This window comes from Phasianus colchicus, chromosome 5 (assembly GCF_987193195.1).
Source record: "Phasianus colchicus chromosome 5, bPhaCol1.hap1.1, whole genome shotgun sequence".
In the NCBI taxonomy this organism is placed as follows: Eukaryota; Metazoa; Chordata; class Aves; order Galliformes; family Phasianidae; genus Phasianus; species Phasianus colchicus.
Window position 1 is genome coordinate 26,389,954 of NC_143440.1, and position 25,748 is coordinate 26,415,701.

The following is a 25,748-nucleotide window of genomic DNA, read 5'->3' on the forward strand; positions in this document are numbered from 1 at the left end:
TTCTCTCTGAGAGATTTTGGTTTTACTTGCTCCTTTCTATTGTTTGTAAAAACATGCTTCATTTTCACTAGAAGCCATGTAGCTTACAGAGCAGAAATGATTCAATTGCGATAAAGCACCTGGGAAGTGCTTGTAACAATCTTAGTACTACAGGTATGTCCCAGATTGGGTAGCAGTATTATCCTCAGCCATGAGCCATCCAGAGAACCCATAGACTTACTGCAGTGTATATCACCAGCTTCTGAAAGTCAACTCCAAACCACATAAATAACAATTTCAAAAGAATGCTGTAGAATTAAAATCACAAACTTATTCTCCATGCTTTTTTTTTTTCTTATAGCATTTTTTTTTTCTTATAGTGATATACTGATGCACACATTGAGCTTGGAGAAGGGGAGACTTGCTATTGAGGTGAGACTGAGTGTACAGAACAATTCCCTGCATCAACGAATCTCTCTCTGAGCTTCTGCTTCCATTATAACAGGGTTTTACTCACATGTTCTCCAAGAGAAACTCAACTTCCAGCTCCTGACTCCCCTGAAAATGAATGAAAAAAAATGAGACGTTCTCAGTCAGCATGTGCAGAGGTTTGCAAACGCAGCCTTTGTTTTTGCAAGCATAGTTTCTTTATGCTTTATTAAATAACAATATTCTGTTTCTTGCTTGCTATTGTCAGCATTAAAGGACAGATACAGCTTTTTCTTCTCTAAGGAAAAGGTAAACTCAGTTGTACTAGCAGAGCAAAGGATGTTTACAAAACCTTCATTTTTCACAACTTCTTCATTGTTAGCTTCCCTATGTCAAGAACAACATTCTAAAACTTAACGTTTAGGAAACTGTCATGGGATATTGTGCCCTTGAATTGTTTTGGTTTTTATAATCTGCGTTAAGATTAGATAAACTGTCATTTTCTGTCAGTTAAGTAAAAGTTCAAAGCTTCCCTAAAATTTCATCTGTTCTGGGGCTTGGGCACTTGACCAGAATCTGCGCCAGATGAAACCAACAGTAATTTGAGAAGGCTGAAAATTTTGCCATTAACGCACAGTTTCCAAGATTTTAAGAAATTTTGCTATGGTTGAACTCAGAAGTTGGTTCTGGTGGTACAAGACATCAAATCGAGTACCTCAAGACATTTATGCTTTTTCCCTTCTGGTTAAACTTTTGCTGCGTTCTTACCTGCGGATTCAAAGGAAATGCCACCATCACTCTTTTCCCAAGGGAGATTTTAGCTACATCAAAAAGAACAATAGCATGGTCATCATCGTGAAAGATGTCATCATCAGAAACAGTCATTTCTAGAATATTCTGTAAAAAGAAATGAAAAAATGTACAATTTGTTAGCATGTCCTCAAGAAATATAACATTGTGCAAATATTCCATGCTCAGCATCAGCTTTGGAGAGAGAAAATAAATAGGAAAGCACTGATGACAGATTGCCACCAGAGTAAAAAAATTGGTGTAATCTCTTTTATTAGAAAAAGTTTCTAGCCTTATCAATTAAGGCTGAAATGAGATTTCTTTTCGGACATTATTTCTGCTTAAAAGTAACACACCAAGCACAGTATTTTAGGAAGTAATACAGATAACTATTAGTACTATATTGTCCCACATCAACAGAAGCAGTAAAGGTCACTTCATTATTAATAACTTTCAAGTCTGACGTTTTGTGCTCTTCTTGGGCTTTCCACTTTCAAACAGCAGTGTTCATTGAGAATAGCGTAATTAGCAGTACTAAGCTGGATAAAAAAAATTAATTATACCAGAATTTAATAGCTTCTTGGCTTTGATATGCATTTGTTTCCTGTCCTCTCAGTGAAAGAGAGGTTTCTCTGCTCTAAGGCTGCTTTGTAGATTTACTTCATTGTTTCTCTGTAACGTCACTCTGCCATTGGTTTTCTCAGCCTTCTGCAAGCAGGTCAGGCTCAATTGCTGATATACAAACAAAAAGCATCCATGAGGAAGGAAGTAGCAAAAGCCAAAGATGTTCACTCCAGCTTGCTAGAACTTTACGTAAACTCAGATAGGCATTAGAAGTACTGACATCCTGTTTTGGTTTAAACCAAAAGAAACAGCATACAGATGAGATGAGAGCTTTGCGTACCTTGACTTTTCTCTGTATCCGGAAGTAGAAAGTTTCATTCCACACAGGATCTTTGCAGTTCTTGATGGTTTTTGTTTGGAATTTCTCATCTGAAGCAGTTGGCAACCAGAGACTCACGTAGCAATCAGACTGGCTTACTATAGAGACATAGGCACAAAATGTCTGCTAGGGCAACCACAGCAAAAAAAGATGGAGGAACATAAGTGCTCTGTAGTTTGAATATGGATAAAGAGATGGCCAGTTCTTTCTCATATCTACAGGCTGATGCAAGAAGATAGGAATCATACAGCTAGATAAAAGATAACTTGTTCATTGCAACACTGTTTTAATAAGCAGAGAATCCAGATAGTTATGCACAATCCCCCATGTATATACTTTAATACAGTCCTAGCTAGTGATATAATAATATACACAGCCAGAAGTCTTATATTGTCCCTGATGAATTTTTTTTTCAGCTCCCTGGTCATTTGCAGGAGAAGAAAATTGCCACATAGAAATCTGCCTGTATTTGACCACACTATCATCTTATTGCAAACTAAATAATTTCAAGTGTTTGTTAGATCTCAGCAGCAAAAATCCCTATGCTCCACACATCTCAACCTCAAACTCCCTGATGCGTAGAGTAGAGACAACAAGAAAAACTGGATATAAGTTGACTCCATGGCAAGAGTGGGCCATTGCTCATCCAGCCAGACCTCTGAGGGTGGCAGCACCAAATGTGCCAGACTGAGCATTAAGCAAAGAAATGAATTTCAGCTGAAACAAGGAAATAGCAAGAGAAGAAGGTACCAGCCCCAGTAGAGGAACTGAGAAAGGTGGGGAGACTATAGGGGCTGACAAACATAACAGAAGCAAACTTAATCCTAGCATTTTTTTAATGCTGACCCACTTTGCTTCATAACTGTTATGTGCAAGAATGTATGTGCTCATAACATTTTTTACATGCAACCCTTACATATAGAAAAAAAAAAAAAAAAAAAAAAACATTAACAAGATAAGAATATAATCTAGAAACTAGTCTTTTCAAATTCTCATTTCCATGTCTGCAATTTAATTCCATGAGAAATCTTAAAAGAATAAGGGTTTGCGTCCAATTCAGATAATAACTATCTGGCATGCCTTGCTATTAACACTCCATGACAGAAAAATTAATTATCCCACCCATCTTGAGTATTGTCTCCTTAGGTGGGGTAGGAAGGGAGAGATCTACTAGCAGTACAATTGTTCCTTCAGTATGCCAATAGGAAGCCAGGGATCCTTTTCCTGGTGTTTGCTGAAAGACCTGGAAGCCATTTCCTACTCCACCTCTCTCCTCAGGAAAAACGAAGAGGCAGAAAGGCTTTGCAACTTGCAGATGAAGGGAAGAAACTTGCATTTACTACGAGGATTCAAATCCCATAGATCATGAGCGAAGTAAACACCAAAGAGATTCTCAGATCCTGAACAAGAACTTTTCCAGAGGCAACTGGAAGGGCTGATCCATCCTGGGGCGTAAACACATGCTTTGGTGAGAAAAGAGGAGAAAGGGAGAAATCTGGTCCCACAGCAATCACTAAAACTACCTACCCCATGGGCAAAAAGATTATTGCTTGTTTTCTCTAAACATGCAGTGAAAACGCTGACTCTTTGCTGATAGAATGTTGTAAAACCACTCAGCCCACTGAAGCTGGCAGATCCACAGAGTGTGGGAGAGAAGAACAGGCAAGCAGTGCCATGTGCTCACCAGCAGTCTGCAATACAGTCAGAATTATCGGCAAAATGTACTGTGTCAGAGGTTAACAGAGGGGTAGTTCTGCTGTCTGTGCTTAGATATATTGCTTTGGGATTTTTTGCCTAAATATAAAGTGTCACTTGAAATCCAGAGGCCATGTCAAGATTTGTAGGGTAATCCTGGAGGGTGATGACTGTCTGGCAGGGAGATCTTCAGATAAGTCTTTGCACTGAATCTGAAGGAATTTCTTAAAACTACCAGGTAAACTCTGCACAAAGGGTGTAAGTTGCCTTTCTGTCTTTGAGGGTGATTCCACAAGAAATATTTCAGTGTTGCAGGTTTTTACATAATTGAAGCAAAAGGATAATATCTTGATTTTGGCAACTACTGATGTAGGATTCTATTTACACTGTACAGGAGGGCTGTAATTACCAATCTGTCTGATACACTGAAATAACTCCCCTCACTGCAACATCTGATGGCCTGCAAAGCTATGAAGTACTTATCCTGATATGTGGTATCACCAGCTCTGATCTACTGTTTCTCAATAGGAAGCCTAGATCTCCATATGACTTCAGGCCATCTAGATTTTCCCTCCTCTCATTAATGAATGCACTTATCACTCCTGATGCCAAGCATTCCAAAAACACGAGTCCATCTTCCCCGAAAATCACCAAAGCAGATGCAATGTAACATACTTCAAAAACGCTACACTGATCTGACTCATAAACTCTCTCCTTTTTGATATCTGGTTACCATCGGGTACAGGAGGAACTTTTCAATTACTGCAAAGGCCAGTTCTTTCCATCTCTTCTTCTAAATGAGAACAGAGATGCTCTATCCTTTCAACCATACAGTGCATAAGATAAGACTCATGATAAAACTGAAAAAAGCTGACAGTGCTAGAAGTCTGTGCTGCGCATGAATGATCTGCTACAGCATTTATGAATCTCTTTTGTTACTGTTTCATCTACAGATTTGTTGGGGTGTTTCCCTCGATAAAACTTTTTCTTGAGTTTACTTGCTGAAATTATTTTTCCATATGAGAATTGCTTTCATAAATCTTTACTTAAAATAAGCTATTGACAGTTCTTTGTCAAACTATGGAAGCACAGGCTGTATAAACAGCCAATGAAATTGATTAAAAACAGGCTCAGCTGCCAGGCTCAAAGAATTGTAATCAGCAGCACGGAGTCTGGCTGGAAGCCAGCTACCGGAGGCGCAGCCCAGGGCCTGACACTGAGGCCAATATTGTTTAGCATCTTCAGTGACAATGTGGATTATGGGATGGATTTTACAGATGATACAAAAATGGGAGGCGTGGCTGATAGATCAGGCCTGCTGGAACCTCATGAAGTTAATCAGGGAAATGCCGTGTCCTCCACACGAATGGGAATAATGTCATGCACCGGAACAAGCTGGGGGCCAAATGACTGGGGGAAATCTCTGCAGAGAAGAAGCTAGGGGTTCTGGTGGACACCAGGTGGAACATAAGCCAGCAATATGGCTGACAATGCCAGCAGCCCCCTGGGATGAATTAGAAGGAGCACTATCAACAGGTAGAGGAAGGTTGACTTTCTGTCAACTCCGCACTGGTAAGGCTACATCAGGAGTGCTGAGACCATTTCTGGGACAAGAGAGAGATGAACACACTGGAGTGAGCACACCAAAAGGTCACAAAGAATATCAGGGGTTCGGGGCATCTGACATATGTGGAAGGACCGAAACAGCTGGGACTCTTCAGCTTGTAACAGAAAAGGCTCCATGGGATCTTACCGATGTATCCAAATACCCAAAGGGAACAAGAAGGGAGAGAGTCAGACTCTCCTCATCAGTGCTCAGTGAAAGTAACAGCAATAGGCATGAATCAAAATACAGGGAAACCCATTTAAACATAGCAAAAAGGTAAGTTTAAGAATACAAAACTAAAACAACAATAACTGTGAAAGCAGTCAAACACCAAAACAAGATGGCCAGAGAGATTGTGGAGTCTCCATTCGTGGAGACTTTCAAAGCCATCTGAACATCGCTCTGAAAAGCCTGATCCAGCTTACCCTGCTTTGAGCAGAGGATTTGACTTGATGATGTCTGGAAGTACCTTCCTCCCTCAGCCACTCTAATTCTGGGTGTGATGTCAAGCCTAGCTAATCACAGACAAATTATGTATAATTGTTGGTAACAGATTTTGACCTTGAAGATGAGGTGAGGTGGGGCCATTAGGACAAAGCATATCCTCTTCCGGTGGAGAAATAAACCATGCCACATATGTTTGTGCCACAGTTTGTCTACAGTCTCTACTGATGGGAAGATGTGTTGTTTGCCATCAAATTCCTGCTATTTCCTATGTTCTCCTTGATTTATACATACAGTTATCAGCTATTCCTCATGCTGTCACACTGATGTTATATATTTCTGTAGAAGTGGCATTAATTCAGATGTAGTCAACTTGATATGCAAACAGGGAGACCAATAAAAATAACAGGATAGTGGGATGTCTGATGAAAACTGTCATACCCTATTACGTGGGAGAACTTGAAATGATTAACCAGTTACTTTGATCCCTCTTATCCCTGGAAAAAAGAAGTAAGGAAGAGCTAGCAAAAATCTTCCAGTTCATTCATTATTACCTGGGAGCTAATAAAAGAAATTATATTTGTTTTTTCTTCATGCTCTACTTTTAACGCAACTCTATATTACCAGGCATCGTTAGTAATTTCATGCCATGCATGGCTCTTACATCACAGCACATGTGGCAACCTCATTCCCTGATAATATCATGTCATTCTACGGAGACGCTAAGACATCTGAGTTCATGGTCTTCTTGTATGTCACTACTAGGTGTCATTTATATCCTACTCCTATTTTCAACTTTGTGAACTGTTCCTTTTGTGCACTGTTGGACTATTTCTCATCTCTGTCCTCAAGCTAAAAATGGGACGAACATTCAGAACCGAACCCAGATATTCATAACCACTAACAAACACTGTTTGCTGCACCATGAAAGTACAGTCCTTTGGCATGTTTCTAAAATTAACAATCACATGCTACAATCAGTTATGTCTCTCAGAAAAAAAAAAAAAAAAAAAAAGATAGCACTGAAAAACAAAGCATATGAGAAAAACCAGTCTTTTAAGAACAATTAACATAAACTATAAAATCCCATCTATCCTGTTACAGCACTTTATAATGCCAAATATATAGAGTTATATATATATATGTATATACACACACACATACATATATAATTTTCTCCTAGTGAATTCCTCTCTACCTGCACAGACAGGTTTCCCTTGAATCCGAGTTTACCTCACTTCACCTTAAAGGAGGAGAAGAGCTGCTCCTATTTCTCAGTCTTCAGATGTTGTCTCCATGGTCATTTTCCTTCACCAATGTAATATAGTATTATGAAGTCACCTCCAAATATTATCTGCCTGAAAGCTGATTTGAACTGAAATCTGTCCTTTAAACTCATCTATAAATGCAGTTACACTTTGCAGATTGCTTGTGGAAATAATGAAGGCTCAAAGACCTTACTGTGTTATCAGTGATGTCTTTTACAAGGAATCAGCAGGGTCCCCATGTGAATGAGCCCTACAACCTGTGCAGCTTTTAATCCAATGAGAACTAAAAAGCTATGAAATTTTCTTTTAAAAGATTCAAAGGTCTCCCTTCATGCAAAGGTGAAAAATGAACGGCAAAAAAGCAAAGGTAAGACCAAATGGAGCAGCATAATTGTTCTGAACGCTCACAGCTTAGAAAGCTTCCCGTACATATTTGAAGCAAAATTCAGATTCACTTCCTGTTCCAGAAGCATTTAACAACCAGCTTGTACAATTTGAAAATACATCACACCCATGTTTCAACCCTCCAAGACTTTACTTTGGCCTATCTCCGATAGCCGTATCATGGAGACCCCTCTAGCCACAGCCTCTTAAACTTGTAGGACAACACCCAGCAAAGAAGGTGCTGTTGCTGGGAAGAAAGCATCAGTCAATCTAAAACCTACACCAAGTAATTTCTTATTAGGCAATACAGCTCAAATTCAGCATTGCAGCTAGCCAGCACTAATGAGGCTGATTACATCAGACCAGCCTTCCCATCTGCTCTCTTCACCTTTTCTGCGTTAACTTGCCCACATATGTTCTTCAGCAGCAAAGATCAACTCTTGGTGTACCGTACCACTCAATATCTACATCAGTATAATATCAAAGAACCATTCAGCACAGAGACTTCTCTCCTCAGGATTATGTGAGATCCAGTGGAGTCCAAGAGGTTTTCACCTTTTCACATACTAAATAATGTCATTAGCATTATCCAGAAACCTGGGAGAGGTCATCTTTCACTTGCAGCACAACAGTCTTCTCTTTTTTAATGCTGAAGCTTCAGGTGTATCAGATAATGCAGAGCCCCTCACTGATGACTTTCTTGACCACAGGAGTGGGGTAGCTCCAGCTGTATGCTGTAGGGACTACCATAAAGGGAGTAAATGCTAACGATGACACAGCTCTGCATGGTCATTTGATAACTGATTTCTTTAAGGAAAGAAATAAGAAGATAGAGAACCTGAGCTACTGTGGTCCTTCTCCCCTTATCCTTCTGGCAAATGCAATCATTAGAGGGGGTGTTAGAAGTGAGAAAAGGAGCTAATGCACTGTTTTCTCCACCACCTTGTCCTGGTCAGATATTCCTCCTGTCAGTCAATGAGATTTATGAAAGCCTGTGGCACATGTGCCTTCACCATCCCTGAAGTTTCCACCCTGCCCTACACAACTCCAGATGAGAAAGAGCAAGTGAACACACAAATAACCGAAAAAGTTAAGTCATTCTTTTACTCAAGACTATCTGCATCTTTTGGGCTAAGGAGGTAATGCAAAGAAGGTACTGGACTGTAAGATCCCACAAGCTTCATCAGCACTGTTTCCTGAACTGCCTACCACCTCCCCAGTGCAACTGCATAGGAACCTGCTAATGACACCGAGCACCTGCAGGGTAGCAGGATGAGTATTAGTTTTCTTATCTTAGCACCTCTCAAATGCCCACGGTGCGATCAGGGAGTGCCTGAAATCTGCGTTTGAATCAAACCCATTATATGAATTGACAAAAGGGTCAGCTAGGAACAGTGAAAACTAATTAGCTCTGGTCTGTCAAGAGCATCTGCATGATGAGACAAGCCAGAAACTCGTTGTGTGAAGTATGAAGCAAAAGTCAGAGCTGAGAATTATCTAAATGCAGAGGAGCCCACAAAAGTGCAGTGACACCAGGTGTATTACAAGGGTTAATTGGCCCATCGAGGAGGAGCCAATTAAAGGTTTTTTTCTGCTTTAGTTTTGTCTCTGTGCGCAAACAGGCACAATGATTGCTCAGATCCAGCAGCATGTGCTGCCTACAGGCGAAGGTGTAGCATTACATCTCAAGATAAGCCAAGACTCCCTCCTACACATCCCACGGGTCTCAAGATGCACATTTAAAAAAAAACTAGGATCAAGTTGGGTATATGTAGTAGTGAGGAACATCAGTGGAAGTACATAGGAAGTAGCATTCCCTGAAGCAAGGATATGGCAAGTCAATAAGAGCTCTAATGGCCTGGCATGACACTTGCAATGAACTGAGAGAAAATCAAGGAAAGTGAACGTGCTTTATCTAAGCAGGGGTGAACAGAAACTTGAGCAGACTGATAACCATGTGTAGTTAGAAAGACAGGAAGCCAGCATGCTGGCAGAAAAAGCAAGTCCTAGAAGCTGCAGCACTTGGTTGGAAAGTGGATCCTTGTTCCTTGATTTGGTGTTTGGCGATGACAGTCACAAAATTGTCAGCCTTCCACTGATATCTCAAACTTAATGGCACCTGCACCAGCTGCTTGTACTCCATTTTCCAGGGAAAAAGATCATATTGCTAAGATAAGCCTAGATAAACTATGTCGTTTTCTAATTCTCATCAGCACACAATAGTATATGTAGCTATTTTAGTTTTCTGATGCTTCAAATACTTAAAAAATAAAACATTAAATCAAAAGAATATTGGCATCACATCCAAATCAGTGCTTGAAAATCACCAGATAGCTGTTTGCATGGTATCACAAGGAATTGAAATTATATTGTCACATACAATTTTCCCTGGGAGACACCAACTTCTTCGCAAGCACAGGCAGATTGCTGCTGCTCACTCAACAAAGGACTTTTTGATATTGTTCTGCCTTCAGTGTTCAACTGCAAATGGCTTACTGTACTTCAATTTATTTAAAGAATGCACACAAAGCCACAACAGTAGCTGGGAAATTTCTGACAGAAAAAGTTCCTTTTCTTCAGCTACTGGCCACGACCCTTGTTTGCCAGTAATTTACAAAAGAATCTGGAGATGCTTCTCATTGTTTCCAGGATTTGTCTTGCATCTTAAATTAGGATCCCTCTCCACATAGTAAGAGGTCACGCCTTTCAAAAGGTGCACATAATTTAAATAGAGAAGATGGACAATATATCTGGGAGAACATTTTTTTTTAATACAAGTTCTGTAGGTAAGCAGAGGCACAGAGTGCTCAGATGATTTGTCTACACGTACATAGGAAAAGTCCATACATCAAGCTCAGAACAGAGCTTGATCCCTACTCAAGTGATGTATGTTTCAGTGGTACTATGAATTTCCTAAATTGCATCTCACTCCACAGGATTTTCTCTGAAATCCTGCTGGAAGATGGAGGATGAGGTCACAACATTTAACTGTTTTCTGAGAGAACACTGTCATCTTATTTCATGCAATCCTTTTGCATAACATAGCGAATCATGATTCTTATCATTCCATTTCCATTCTAGATCAAAGGTGGTACTAAAAGAAATTAAAACAGCACTTCAAAGGAATAGTAGTAAGGTCATGCAGATATGTGCACTGTTTCATAACTGAAAGAACACTGACCTTCTTTGCTGTCCTCTGATATTTTTCTAATCTCTGCAATTCAGTATTACAGACCACGTATTGAGAACCAAATACTTCTCTCCATTAGGATGGATAATTGACAATTGTGATATCTGTGTTCTTAAAACTCCAAAGTCAGTGAAATATACAGAGATGGTGATAAGTCTTTGTAGAATACTTTTCCATTGAAGAAAAAACTGAAAACAAGTGGGAATATTTGTGATTAAAGTATTGCCATCTCTGAATTATCCATTGGAAGTCAAATAGCACTTGGAGAAAAACAAGAAGGCACCCTGCCAAGTCCTTAGCCTTCCTCAAAGTCTGTCTGATGACCTGCCTCCTGGGCAGGAGGACCCTTAGACCTGGATTGCACCAGCTTTGCTAAGTGCGCTGAAACTAACATATTTTGGAGTACCACAGGTGAAAAATAGACTTTGCTCTGCAAACAGTAACTGTAAATTTCATTTTATACTTATGGATCCTCAGATTGTGAAAAAAAAAAAAAAAAAAAAAGTTAAAACTCAGGAAGACAGAAGAGTGAGGTAACGTTATATGAGACACTGGGCAGTGGAGAGGCTGTGGTATCAGTGAGCCTCAGCACAATCCCCCCAGAAACAAAGAAAAGGCACAGCATGATAAGAAAGAAAAGTATGATAAACTGATACACAAAGCTGCGGTTATTAGCAACCTGCCAGGTTCATGAGGCACCTACAGAAATGTCAGAAGAAAATTATGGAGAGAAAAAATAATGTGGAAATGGAACACCCACTAAGGGTGAGTGCCAGGTAAATACCACACCTTTTCAGAACACTTTGCGTGTAAGCCATAACATAGACACTACGTACTGCAGTCTCTGGTATACAACTTTCAGTGTATGACCAGAGTCAGAAACATCCATAACAATATGGCTGATGTTATGATGCTCAGGACATACAAATTATACAGCTCCACTGAACTTCTGATATGTGCTGTAAGGAATCCCAACAAGCAGCTAAGAGTGACAGAGTAAGGATTTCAGTCCTGTATTCTACATATTTCTTAGTGATATGTGATACAAACACCTGTGTATTAAAAAAGGTGTTAAGGAGTTTTCACATCTCTGAAACAGTCAACACATCAGGAAAGTAATGCATGAGGGCTGCTCTGAAAGTAATGCCTCCTATTTTATTATGTTGGCTCAGAGGCAGCTGTTGGTGGTACAGCAGTAGAGGCTGAACCTTCCTGCCAGCAGTCCACTGTAGTGAACAGATGACAGCAGAGGGGCAGTCTGATAAAATACTGTCTGACATGGAAGTGTGTATGAAGCAAAGGTGTGTCACTGAATCCCTCCATGCAGAAAAAAATGGAACCATTGATATTCATCGATGCTTGCTGAACATTTGTGGAAACCAAACAGTAGACATGAGCACAGAGAGACAGTGGGTGGTGCATTTCAGCAGTAGTGACAGTGATGTGAAAGACAAGCCACGTTCTAGATGGGCAAGCACAGCTGTCATCCCAGCCTGTGCAGATTTTTACGAATGCAACATGCAGGTTCTTGTTCATTTTTGGTGGTGCTCATCTAATAGTAGTGATTATGTTGAAAAATAGTGTATGGTAGCTGAGAACCAGCTCTATCAAATAGCGTTACTGTGCCCTTTAAATCTGTTGCAGTTTCCAAAGAAATAAATAGGAACAACCTATATAATAGTTTTACTCATACCCAAACTGGCATTACTGACCTGTTGCTGAATTTATTTATTTATTTATACAAAAACAAAACACCTGAAATTGGAAACAGATATTCTATAGAAAAATTTGGATTCGATCATATATTCTTAGCTAGTATGACTTCTGTGTTATGCATTTGTATAGTGGCTAGTGCTAGTGAGAATCCAGTAACTTTAGAACTGTATAATGTCAGTAAGAAAAATCTGATACTTACAGAAGTCTGCCTGATGAGCATTTGTCATCTTTATGATTCTTACAGTGAGCAGGGAGTAAAGCGATATTTCTTCCTGCTGGAAAAAAAAAAAAAAAAAAAAAAAATTAACAAAGGAGATGAGCTTTAAAATTTGGGATATATGTATTGTAATGACAATCAAACACTGAAAGAATCCAGATTCTGCTGAAGCCATCTCTTATAACTGTAATTACAGCAACAATACAGTAGGTAACAAAGTACACTTTCTTCACCAGTCCCTGGTCTGCAGTCACCTAAGCATCCATACAGAAAGCGTAGAAGAAAATGATGGATAGAAAAGTGGAGATAAGAGGGTAAATTACCCTCAGACAGAGCTCAAGGAGGAGTTTAGATCATTGGGGAAGGCAAACAGATGAGTAATTCTTCGTAAAGTCACTTCAAAAAACAATAAGAACAGGGAGCAAAAGCAAGAAGCTGTTGCAAAAGCTAATGACCAGAAGTTTGAAAAGATTATCTTAAGTAAGGAGGAGTGCTGGTAGAAGATGATGAAATAATTATTATCTATTTTCTGATAAACCTTGATTAAAACAACAGGGAGAAAGTATCAAGTGAAATAAGAGAAAACTCATTGACTGCTGCTACTGTGATTGAAGTCAAAGACCGCTAAGAAGGTCAAGGTATAAGAAATCAGTGATAGAAGACAGTACATCAGCTGAAGTGTGTAAAGCATTGGACCATGAAGAATTCATCATGACAAAATTCAGCTTAATCTCCCAAATTGTTTTTCTATAAAGGACATGAAGGTCATTAAAAAAAAAAAAAAAAAAAAGGCAAAAAAAAAAAGCAAAGCAATTGTCAAGCTACAGAGTTATTCTATGAAATGGCAAGAATGATTAAAAAAAAAAAACTTGATAATTTGATGACGTTATATAAAAGCTAACCAGTGCCTAAAATAACCATACGGCTTTGTCCATGAGCTCATGCTTATAACCAGGAATCAGGATTTCAGAAGATTTTCAGTAAACTGACTTTTTAAAATTCTAACACTTTTTGCTGAGGTGCAGAATCAGCACCTCGCAGCAACAAGAGGGCAATGAAGCTATGAACAAACACATTTTCTGTAACAGGCTACAAGAAGTAGAAGATGCATGTGCACTTACTTAGCTTCTGGATGGATGTATACTAAAACTAAATAGAAAATTACCAACTTGTCATATATAGGGCACAGAACACTTTATAGGACTGTTTGTTTTAAACCAGGGAGGTAAGATCTCAGTATTTCTGGAATCTGTGTTGTGCCAGCTCCACACGGCTGCCTCCACCACTTTGGCAGACCACTTCTTTGCCATCAGCATGCAAAACCTGTGACCTCAGTACCTAAACCTGCTTTGTTCTTAAAGAAACCCACTGACTAATTGGGTTTGTCTGGTCCATATCCGTCTCAAAAATAGTCTTCAAATTAAAAAAAAACCAAAACAACGGCAAACATATTTTCAGGAGAAATAAAGGAAATACTTTCTCTAGTGAAAATTTGTGGTACCAGTACTTCAATCAGTATCTAGACCTTGTGTTTTCAAATGCTGCTAGAGGTGCACGTACACTACTAGGATTTGTTAAGAGTAGAGTAACAAAAACTAGTGTGAGCTGTGCAAAGGCACATCTACATCAAGCACCAGTCATACGCTCATTCCTGAATGCCACTGCAGTGGAGCAGAATAGAGGATACATGAAGAATGCCTCACAGGGACCTCATATTATGAATATAAATGAAGACAGACTGGTAAGAGAACCAGCACACGGGAGGATTATATTGACAAGAAAACAAAACAGTAAAACTTACATGGTATTTTCTTGAAGAACTGTGAGATACTACATAGATCAGATAGTGTCAAAGATTATGCAAGTGTTCAAACATCTTATTTCTCCTGGGAGGAGAGTTCTGGATTGGTTCTGCATAAGAGAAAAGCTGATGAGCTGTGCTTGGAAATACAGTGTACCAGGAGTCAAGTGGTCCTTGTCACAGAAAATTCTGCTGTATTGGCTGAGAAATCTCAGTCCTATGAGACAGCAAGGGACAGGTTTTGTCAGTCAGAGCATACCCAAAACACAATCAATGGAACAAAGACCTCAAGAAGCAGATAGAAAAAAGAGATCCAAGGAATTAACAAGATGAAAGAGCTAGTGGCATGAACCTGAAAGAAGCAATCAAGTGTGCTGAAGGTAGAGGACATTCAGGACAAATCAAGTGGAGGGAAAGAAGATAACTGAGTTTTCCTTTATCTGAGCCTTGCTCCTTGAGTCTATTCATTGGGTAAACAAAATCCCTTCCTGTTCTAGCCTGTCCAAAAGAACAATGATTACTTTAAATTTGAAGGAGTAATGAAAGCTTTAGTCTTTATATTCTACATTTCTACCAGTAAGAAAAGGATTTTCACAGGTCTCAGAACCAGTCTGTTCTCTGTGTAACACTCAGGTCCACATCTCTCAAATCAAAGTCTTTCATGGAAAAGCAAGAACAGAAAAAACAGCAGTTCTAGAGCACATCTTCACTCCTCAGGGCATCAAAGGAGGAGCAATATTCAGTGATCTTTATCATCATCATAATTTGAGACACCAATATCTCTGAAGAGAATTGCTAACTATTAAGCTATTAATTACTAAGTAAATCTGAGACAAATGAAAGGGAGACTTATCTTCCTTAGAGATGAAAGTTAATAAAAAATTACATAATACCTTTCTGTTGGCCAAATGCCTGACAAAAATGCTACTCCAGAAAACTCCAAGAGCAAAATATCTTACAACTGAAGCTCAAGATCCTGATACTTCAATGGAAATCATGCAACTAATCCTCTTTTCCCTCTAGTCATCAGTTCACTGTGATAATGCAACAGCAATGCCAACAAACTAAATGAGAAATGTGTTACTGCTGATGAGGATCATTTGTGTTAAATTAAAAGAGGAAAAAAAAAGATTCATTCAGAGAGTTCGTAACGTAATCAACTATCCATGGGTGACTAATTATCATAAACAGCCATCTTCTGAGCAACATTTCATATTAAGCCAAGAATATTCCTGATATGTAGGCTGAAGAGAGTATCACCAAAGTCTGAGTATCCACAGTCACAGATGGGCAAATCCTACTGCAGTCTTCTCTAATAAAGAAAAATCTATGTACATTAAATCTTTGAACTTGTCCTTGCAAAGAGATGGGGATGGGCAGAAGGAGCAGCCTTCCTTAAAGACTTATTGCTACCTATGGAAGAGGTAAGGTTTGTTTTTAAACGGATGCACAATGGGAGTATTGGAAATAATGTTATATTACTTTTCTAGTTTTGTATCAAACCATGAAGGGATGCACACCATGTTATGAGTATCACATAAATTAAAAAGTGATGAATATTCTCCTAATTCTTCTCGATTTATGATTTAATGTCTGGCAGAATAACTTGGTCATGCTCCCTGTTCACTGCTAATACTTGAGCTGAGATTATGTTTGCCTGCATTATTCTTTAAATTTTCAATGCATTTACAGAAGATGAGCCAACAAGTTTTTTTAATCTGGTAATTTGTCATTTAATTTTTGCATCTTTTGAATGAATTACACTGTAGATGTAAGAGAAAGACAATTCACTAACAGATCATAGTGATAAATTTGCTAGATTTGCTGTTATTATGGACTGGCTTACTCATACTTATTTATGATCTTTTCAGCATGTTTCATCTTTCCTGTATTCATGACTAAGGTGCTAGAAGGCAAACTGACAACTCAGGACTCCCAGAAACAGGTAAAGGGTTACACTGCATTTGTTCTCATCCATTCTAAAAGCTGAAGGGGCAGGTTTACAAAGTTGATACTTTTTCCAGATAATTTAGCAGTGGGGACTTTTGGCTTTGCACTTTAGATAGGTGACACAGCATGCAGCAGCCCATGGGCATGATTTTCTAATGCCAGTCCAGTATATATTCAATTCATCACACAGTTACATAAAAGTCCTCTCAAAATAAAGCAAATAATCGGGCAAATATTTGAGCATTAATATTAAGAAACGTATGTTGTCCTTTGTAACAGCTTTCTACTTATTGTCATCTTCCTCTCTTAGATGGCAAACTATGGGTTACAAAGATCAAGGGAATGGCTGAAAGCACCTAGGAAACCCAACACTTAAGAAGCAGAAATTGGGCAGCTCACACAATCCTGTGCCTTTAATGCCAGTTTTCTGCCAAGCTTTATTACAGAGGAGAGAAGATATGTTCAAGAGCCAGAAGGCAAACAGAGAGTGACTTGAGAACACCTTTCTTGTTAAACACTTTTGGAGTGCAAAAGGGAACTTTTGATGGATTTGATAAGAAGAAACTATGACAAGGACTATGAATTAAAGCATTAGAAAGGAACCCCTATGTCCCCTATATGCAGGGGCTTATTTCATTTTAACATTGCTTTATATAGATTCAGAAATGCGCTGGATTCTAACGATCTTTATACACATGTATAACTACATTAGTGGTAAAACAGAGTTGGATGCCTTTAGGCAGGAGCCTTTCAAACCGAAACAACGTCAGTATAAATACAGTTAGCCATTAAAGAAATGCTACCATGATTGGGCCATTGCACTGCTCAATAGATCATTTTCCTGCTTTAGAGCATTCCCTGAGTTTTAATATATGTACATACACAGCAAATTCTCAACAATTCAGTTTTGTTTATGCTACTTTGTCATTTATGTCAAATTTGACACCCCAGTGATAGTTAGACACCATTTTTATACTCTAATTTCCACCTATAGGAAATGCCAAAATGCTACTAACAAGAGACGTTTCAATTTTTTTATGATACACCTGAAGAAAAACAAAGCAATGCTTATAGTTTTCTACTGATCTGGAGTTGTGATCACACAAACAAGAATTAAACATACAGGTTTCCTACGAGCTGCAGACATTGAATCACACCTCACTTACGATATCATCAAACATAAGCTAGCATTTTATTTGGAACCATCCTGTTTTACTTTGAAACAACTTGGCACAAAGTACAGCCAGCTACAACTAATCAAACACAAAGAGAAAAATCATCACTGATACAACTGGCACATTTCAGTGCAAATACAACTCTTATCACTGGCCCTTCTAAGGTTGCTAGAGATGTTCTCCTTTTGTTACAGCATGCACAGTAAATAAAATGAGCCCAAACCCATTACCATCAGCTACATTCTGACTTGCTGACACAGGCAACATTCTCCATTCATTCAGATCTAGAACTCAATTAAAATAAATAGAGATGGACAGCATTAAAAGAAGCCAAACTCAGTCCCATTTTAACAGCAAATTAAGTACATTTCCCCTAAGAAATTTCATTAAGGAATAAAAACTTTAAAAACTTTGTATAAATGGATAAAATAATAGAATGAAAAAAGAAAACCAACAAAGGAATACAGATGCTTCACGTAAAGAAAGTTTTCTCCTATGAAATGTCTTTTTCAAAATAAGCATATGAAACTCATAAGACAATAAAGGAAAAAAGAAGGTCATGCCCTTCTCATGTGTGGTTTTGTTCCACACATAATTTGTTTGTTCTGGTTGGTACCTCAGCATCAACATCACTCTGCTCTGTATCCTGCACCATCCATTTTTGTCCTTCATTTTGCAATGTGCTTGATTTGCTGCTGGGATGCTGTTGAGAGAAGGAAAAAAGAGAGCAAAGATCAGTTTTTCCCTCTTCTTTCAGCTTCTCAGTGTTGAATTGCAATGTGGAATGGGCAATTTGTGCTGCCTCACTGTTTGCATCAGCAAGGTGTGGAAAGGAGGAACGTGCCAGGAAAGTGGCAGCTCTTTCTGCTCTGTATGGAAAGCTATTGACTCCACACAGCTGCAGATATCCAAGGAAGAATGTCTTGTTTTCTTGAAGATTTATAACCTATGGATTTGGGTGGACTTGAGCTGTCTCTATTCTGGGGACAAACCTGAATCAAACTCCCAGAGTCACCTGCCTGGTTCATTCTGTTTTCCACTTACCTGAGATAAGGCAGATGTTGATGCCATCGAGATCACTGCTGCATTGAAAATGGGTGCTGCAAATGGCACCCTAATACTAGGTTCCACAGTTGCCAGTGTCTTCTGAAACATATTTACAGTCTTGAAGAGTGTCAGAAGTTGCTGAACAGGTGTTTTATTACCTTGAGTCAGAGCTCCACCCCTCCATGATTTCTGAAGCAGGAAAATTTCCCACCCACATTACTTGTCCTAAGAGTAAGTCGGTTGTAAGGTGCAAACATACATCTGCAGTTCTTGTGACTGAACAGAGCCTGATAAGACCAAGGCATTTTTACCTGGGGGCCTGCAGACTTGTTCTAAAAGCATTAATCTGATTGATGATGACCTTGTGGCATGTGAGAGAAAACCTGACAGTAATAATCTAAAAGTGATTACAGTAACATCCTAAGAGACATATCTGCCTATTGTCTTCATACAAAGCCCTGACTAATTCTGTGCACTACCTCTTTCCTAAGTGAGATGGTGGAAGAGGAGCCCACCAAAGGCAGCAATCTCTTTGGATTAGAAAATGCTAGGGGACTTCTTGATTGCCAATATATTTCACATACAACTTGTTTTTTAAAGATTTACACAAATGATCAGTGAGCTGTGGATTCCTATTACCAAAGTAACCTACAATGCACAGAGATCTAGTGACAGATCCTCTAGAGAGACTTGCCCTCTCAACCCACTTGAATTAAGTACTGTTTTTCTTCCTTGTTCCTCACACATCTCTCCCATATTACACAGTTCCAATTTTTTACCTCTCCTTTACCCAACAGAGGTTCCTCATTCCCTCTGGGATAGGGCAGAGAGGAACTAACCAGCAGGAACAGATTCACTCTGTGATCCTGTGGATTGGAGCTGAAGTGAAAGACAGACCTGGGGAGGTACACAGCTCTGGAAGACACAAGAAAGAACAACGTGTTATGAGAAGATATACACTTAACAACAGTGTGGGAAAACACAGTCCTCAGGACACGAACTGGAGGAGACAGGAAAGGTCATCATAGAAACGGTGTATGTAGGAAGATACTAGGAATTTTTTGGAAGGAACATTTTTCCACTAAAGAGCATTAGTGCATCATTATTTCTGAACATGGTATTTTTTTTGTGGGGCTTTTTTTGGGGTGTGATATTTTTAGGGTGGGTTGGTTGGTTGTTTCTTACAGCAGTCCACTTTAAAAGAAGGGAGAAATTTGATAAGCCTAAATCCCTAAAACATAAGGTATCACACACTTAATACAAAATGCATCTAAGAAAATGTAAATGAGATTTAAATATTTCACCTTGAAAAGCATTGAAAAGAAGATTTAAAAAAAACTCAAGCAATTAAGGAGAGCTGGTTGCTGTATTTTTGATTTGTTCAGTTCAGAATTGTCATTTCCTTTTGAAAAAAAAGAAATAAATATTCAGATTTCTGAGCAATTGCATTCAAATCAGCATCCAGCTGAGCACTGTTAGACTTACTGGAGCTTAATGGACTCAACTTCTTCATTTTATCAACCTCATATGTAGTGAGGATCTACATCTGTTCAGCACACCTCGAGGAAGCTCAGTGATTAAATTTTCTAATCTATTATGCAAGCATCATTAGGCATACATGGATTTGTATTGAAAATCCTCCCAAATGATTAAAATTAGAGCTTATGAAAGGATTTGAGATTAATAGGGTGACAAAGCATGATGCTTCCTGTTAGACACTGGCATAAGGATGAAATCACAGTCATTCCTGACAGTGGTAATAAGTGTTGTACAAGAACCTGGCTGACAGAAACTAGACACAAACCCAGTCACTTCCAATGGTCTCGTTGCATTCACTTCCTATACGCACAAAGGAATTAGATGAAAAGCTGGTGTTACAAGGAGAACAAGTTAAGATATTCCATATAGATATTTTGCAATATTCCACAGTTGCAAAAATTGATTTCTTAGGTACAATTTATCATTCCACTTTTGATATATGTTTATGTATTTTTATTAAACAATCACTTTAAATATATTTTTAATTTTTTTTAAATCATGTCATTCAGGGGAAAGGTTTGTTATGAACTTCCTTTCTCACCTTCATCATAATGAAACATTTTAATGGAATGGGAACTGCTTGATCGAAACCAGATAAACTACAGTTATAAACAAAGTACAGTCATAAGCTGTTCCATGGAAGCTTTCCAAAGCAGTGGTCAAAAGGCTCTCCCACTCTGGCTCAAGCTTTGTGCAGTACAAGCACATACATACCTCTAATAAGCAAATAAATAAATTTCTGCCTTACTTTTCCCCTGTAAGAATGATGGCCAGAGACAATTTGGAGAATTGGAGAAAAACAAATGTGCATACAAAAGCACACTTTAAAAAATGTATTTATTTGTTCTACTACAGCCTATCTGCATTCCTGATTGAAGTGCAGAACTGCACTGTCTGGATGGAGGTACTGTGATGTTAGTGGCTATTTCTCAATTGTGCCCAGCATAGATTATTATGACCAGGTCTTGTTTCTGCAATATGTGGTAGCAAATGGGTGAGGCTTTTGCTTGAGAGCTAGTTTACATTTACATGTGTCAGACTGCACCTTTGGTTTTTAAGACAAAAGGAAATGAGAAGGGGAAAAACCTGCAGCATCCCATAGGAACGTGACTAAGGGTTGCTTGTTGACTAACTCTTCTTTCCTGACTCAGGCCTTCCTGATATGAAATACCTGTTTTTTAAGCTCATGTCAGATGCAGTCAAACATGCCTTTGACTCAAAGATGGTGCTAGTATCGACTTTCTCAAATTAGTTCAAAGTTCAAACTCCCTTTCACTATGAAGGACAAATCCTTTGGAGGCAAAAAAGGCCTTTTCATACTGAGAATAGGCTCTACCTCACCTAAATGTAGTCATCTAAAGACAGACTTCTATTCTGAGGCAATTGTCTGTGTTTTCTATGCTCTGAATGAAAAACAAAGCAGGCATCTCCAGATAGTGACCCACCTACATGGGGTTCTTCTCTCTCTTTTGACTGGAGAAGCCTCATTACCGAAGTTGTACTTGACACCTAACTTCTGAATAGCTAAAGGTAGGGCGAGGTGAATCCCACTCTGAGTAATCCTCTTTAATCGTTCATTTCCAAAGCTACTGGTGCTGAAGGAATCTGATGCTGAGGAACTCCGGTTGTGTTGTTAACACGTAACTCAGTGTTGCAATGTGAAGCTGCAAAACACCCCTGGGCAAAAGCTCTATTAGCACATAAATGAAAAATCTTCTCATAAATTCATTTGATAATAAAGAATAGGTTTGCGATACTCATTGTAGCAGAGAATGCTAAATGCAATGCTTCCACTGCAAAACCACTACATTTCTTGAGTACAAACTGCCTTCCATATTTCAGCCTAAGGCCCCCTGTGACCACAAACAGGACAGCCTCTCAGATACTGTCCCCATCTCATCTCAGAGACAATTCTGATGTTACTTAAGCACAAGCTGTGCAGCAGCAGCTCATGGCCAGAAATACTGAGAATGGAACGTGAAGTTTGTTTGTCTGTAGTAACCCAGGCTGCAACCTGAGGAAGTTCAACAGCTGCTCCATGACCACTTGAGACATGACTAGAGTGAATGTGGAATTACAAAGAGAAGGACAGAAAGGAGTGCTTAAACTACCCAAAGGTAAAGCACTCACCACTTTTCAGGCAGAGTTCCAGGAGTCAGGTGACTGACTTAGTGCAGCTGGAGGAGTGGAAGGATCATGCTCTTAGCTACACTCATGGCAGTCTGAGGGCCTGTTCATCAGCTGGTGAACTTGTGAGATGCAGAGCAGCCAGCATTGCTCTGCCTCAAAGTAGCTCTCAATTGAAGCTTTCTCCTGTAACAATTTTTTTTTTTTTTCCTTTTTCCTGAATAGTCTGATGGTGTCTAGGACTATCAGCTCAATTTAAAACTACAACCAATGACTGAGCTAGGTCAATTTTAGCATTACTGCTCAAAGATGTGAATTGAATCAGAGTTAATTATTCAAAGGTTATTAAAACCATAGCAAAAGGGCAAATAAAAGATCTGCTAGATCTCCTAGTTTTCTTTTGACATTCCTCAGTCATTCTCCCAATAACAACCTTCATCCTCTTTCCCATCCTTTCCAGCTCCTCTGCAGCTCACACACTTCCCTTTATGTCTCATCCCTATCAGTTCTTTTGTATCATACCCTAGCAATGTCAGTAGCCCCTTTTGTTCCCCTCAGATTTCCCTAAAAAACTTTCTGAACAAAGAAAAAAGGGAAGGTCCAGCTTCTCTGCAAGTGCTTCTGTTTAACTCCTGATGATTATCTTCACTAGAAACAGACATGTTCTACTCCCTCAGGATACAGGAAGGGGCAACTCCCATGGTTCTTAGCAGTACGAAGCTTCAGGCATGACAAAATTATTAATATATGGTAGCCAGACTTTAAAAAAAAATCCAAAAATCAAGACATTACAGAAACTTCTGTGTAGCAATGCCAAATACCATTCATGACAGTCAGGCCCTGACAGAGCTGCGAAACTGCCTAATGCACACTACTGCTCCTGGTGACCCATATATCCATTATTTAATAAGATAAATTTGTCTCCATAAGTATACATAAGTATATGTATACATACATATGTATAATCCACAATATGATTTCATAAGGAGATAAAAAGAAATGACCTGAGAGTATATGGACAATTTTTAATTTAGATCACTGGAAAAAGGAATTTTTCCATCCACTAGGAATATAATCCAGCTTTTAGGAGAGCTCTGTATGATCTTCCTTTGATGAATGTGGGTTACAGACATTTATTTTTATATGCCTATTAACTTTCCCAAACTCACAAAAAAAGCAAACACACAAATATTTCATAAATAGATTGAAAAGTTCTTAACATTCTCGATAAATACTTGCAGAAAATCAGGTTTGCAACATCCTTGAAATCTGTTTTTTGTTATGGAAAAAATAATCTCTTCTCTGGTATATCTGACTGGTAGGAGAGCTGTGCATATACACAGTTGCAATATATTTTTTTTTTAAACTGAGCTAATACAGCAAATTTTTAAATTAGCTTGTCTTCTTGTAAGATATACACTGTGTATGATTCTGATCCTTACCAGCGTCACCACAGTCTCTCTTTAAGAGATTGGAACAGCTAAAGCAATTTACAGTGAAATAACTGGCTTCTAAACATTTTCAGTTGTGTTACATTAATTGTATCTTGGCATCCTAATAGTGGCTCAGCACAGGGTGAGGATCCAAATAAAACCAGCGAGCATTGGTGGGGATATGCCTTTGAGTTTCCTCTTCTTGAAGACAATATATATTATTGTCAACTTTTTATTGCCAGTGATCACTTCAGTTAGCTCCAGGAAGTAAAGTATGTTTACAAGAACCTAGTCCATGCATGAAACTGTTGATCACCAGTGTCCTTTTGCTGAGTATATAGAAAGAAACATGTTTTCCATGAGGATACTAGTTTGAGAATCCCAGGCTGAATCACGGTCTTCAATGCAAGTGACAGATTGCCACTAATTCAGGCATTTTCTCAAAGCCATTGCTCAGCAGGAATGCATTTACTTCCTCAGTGTAAAAGCCAGCACAACAGCTTTCTCAGCCCAGAGCAATGTAGGCAGTATTTGAAAGACATCAGGAGATAACTTTTCTCAACATGGCAAAGGCTTATGCTTTGGTATGATAAAATTTCTAAACCTTTTCCTAATTTTATATGTTTCAGAAGAAGATAGGACAGTGCACTATGAAATCAGAGCCTACATCTTATACAGTACCACAAGGAAATGAAATCTCTCCTAAAGAACCAAGTGGGACAGAAACAGGCCAAGAGATTCTGCTATAAAATACTCAACTCCCTCCTCCCCTGGCTGTCAGCCCTAGGGTGCGGCGCAGCCTAGGAGAAAACACAAGATATGGTAAAATAAGATCCTTAGGAAAGTCATAGCTGAGGCAAGGATGCTAAGCTCTGGTTTATTTCCTGTCCCACCTGCAGGCTGAAGAGGAAAAGGAAGCATTGGATTTGATGATGTACTTACTACAGCCCACCTTGTGGCGCTGAAATTCCCAGTCCTCTTTCCTGTAGGATAATAGCCTGGCTGTTGCAGAAACTCTCTCCTGTATCTCTTCACATGTGCAGAAGCCATTTTCCCATTCCCATGTTGACTTCAAGCACTGTGACCCATTGTGCAATCTGAAGATGAGTGCCTGACAGAGTAACTTGCCCTATATACAGTATGTTGTGACCAATAGCATGGAGAGCCATCCTTTCCAGGGCATCTGGTAGGTGATGTAAGCAGTATTTAACATGCTCAGGCTCTGGTGGGAGTTACACGGACACTCCACCTGCATTTTTTGCCATCCATCATCCATGCTTTGTGCCAGCTGCCCATGGGATGTGCTCTCAGTGATGCTACATGTGTGATAACACAGAGCTGTTAACAGAATAAAGCCTTTTCACAGGATCTTCCAAAAGACTCCAAAATTGGTTGTGGAGCCAAACATGAGAGAATTTGGAGCAGATATGCAAAGCAATCCGGTTGTCATTCCACGTGTTCCTGCTGAACAAAATACAAACCTTTGTGGGAATCTAGTGTGGCCACTTACTTACCAAAAGTGCTGATCACAAAGATCAGACTATGTTAACAGCTCCAGTCTGGAAAGACTTTAAAGAAACAATTGCACAACATCTTAGGGAAGTGTTCAAGAAATGCGTAAGGGAAGAAACATGCTCCAGGAGATTGAGATAGGTAACTATGTAAGTACATCCTATTACACGCTAACTTAAATTGTCATTGCAAAATGAATTTGTGCTAAAACTTACTGACATCAAAGACAAGCGTGACTCTCAGGTCAAGAAAACACAAATTAAAGAAAGACAAATTTGTAGGGGCAAGCATTGCTGAATCTCCATTATAATAAATGTAGGGGAGCAACATGTTACTAAAGCATGTGGATGTCTCTCTGATCAGCTATTGCATGCAGCTCTCGTGTGCTTTTGATATTTTGACCCTATGTAGTGTAATGCCTGAAACCTATTCAGTTAGATCACACTGAAGAGATATGAGGGGAAAGGAAAACAGGTTATTCCTTACATATCTGCAAATATAGGA

At 39.0% G+C, this 25,748-nt stretch overlaps 1 protein-coding gene and 1 long non-coding RNA gene across 6 annotated transcripts in view; one reads left to right on the forward strand and one right to left on the reverse strand.

The window, feature by feature from the left end:
- LOC116229214 (cytosolic phospholipase A2 epsilon-like) overlaps positions 1 to 24,854 on the reverse strand; it is a 40,166-nt gene extending 15,312 nt beyond the window's left edge. Inside the window, exons 1-8 of one of the 4 annotated variants that reach the window (XM_090141013.1) lie at positions 24,685 to 24,854; positions 19,413 to 19,548; positions 18,631 to 18,732; positions 18,203 to 18,289; positions 12,643 to 12,718; positions 2,102 to 2,238; positions 1,177 to 1,305; positions 497 to 537 (exon numbers count right to left, since the gene is read on the reverse strand). In XM_090141013.1, the coding sequence (XP_089997139.1) occupies positions 497 to 537; positions 1,177 to 1,305; positions 2,102 to 2,238; positions 12,643 to 12,718; positions 18,203 to 18,289; positions 18,631 to 18,732; positions 19,413 to 19,548; positions 24,685 to 24,782 (806 nt within the window). In that variant the 5' untranslated portion in view covers positions 24,783 to 24,854. Of the gene's footprint in view, positions 1 to 496; positions 538 to 1,176; positions 1,306 to 2,101; positions 2,239 to 7,128; positions 7,394 to 7,818; positions 8,104 to 12,642; positions 12,719 to 18,202; positions 18,290 to 18,630; positions 19,042 to 19,412; positions 19,549 to 24,684 lie in introns of those variants that run through there. The other 3 variants (XM_090141010.1, XM_090141012.1, XM_090141011.1) reach the window with 3 other exon arrangements.
- On the forward strand, positions 15,711 to 18,720 carry LOC149917814 (uncharacterized). Of its 2 annotated transcripts, none has more exons than XR_016466878.1 (3): positions 15,711 to 15,885; positions 16,333 to 16,406; positions 18,344 to 18,720. It is a non-coding gene; the product is annotated as an uncharacterized LOC149917814 (long non-coding RNA). The 2 variants fall into 2 exon arrangements; XR_016466879.1 differs by lacking the exon at positions 18,344 to 18,720 and adding an exon at positions 16,722 to 16,999.
- Positions 24,855 to 25,748: the final 894 nt, after the last annotated feature.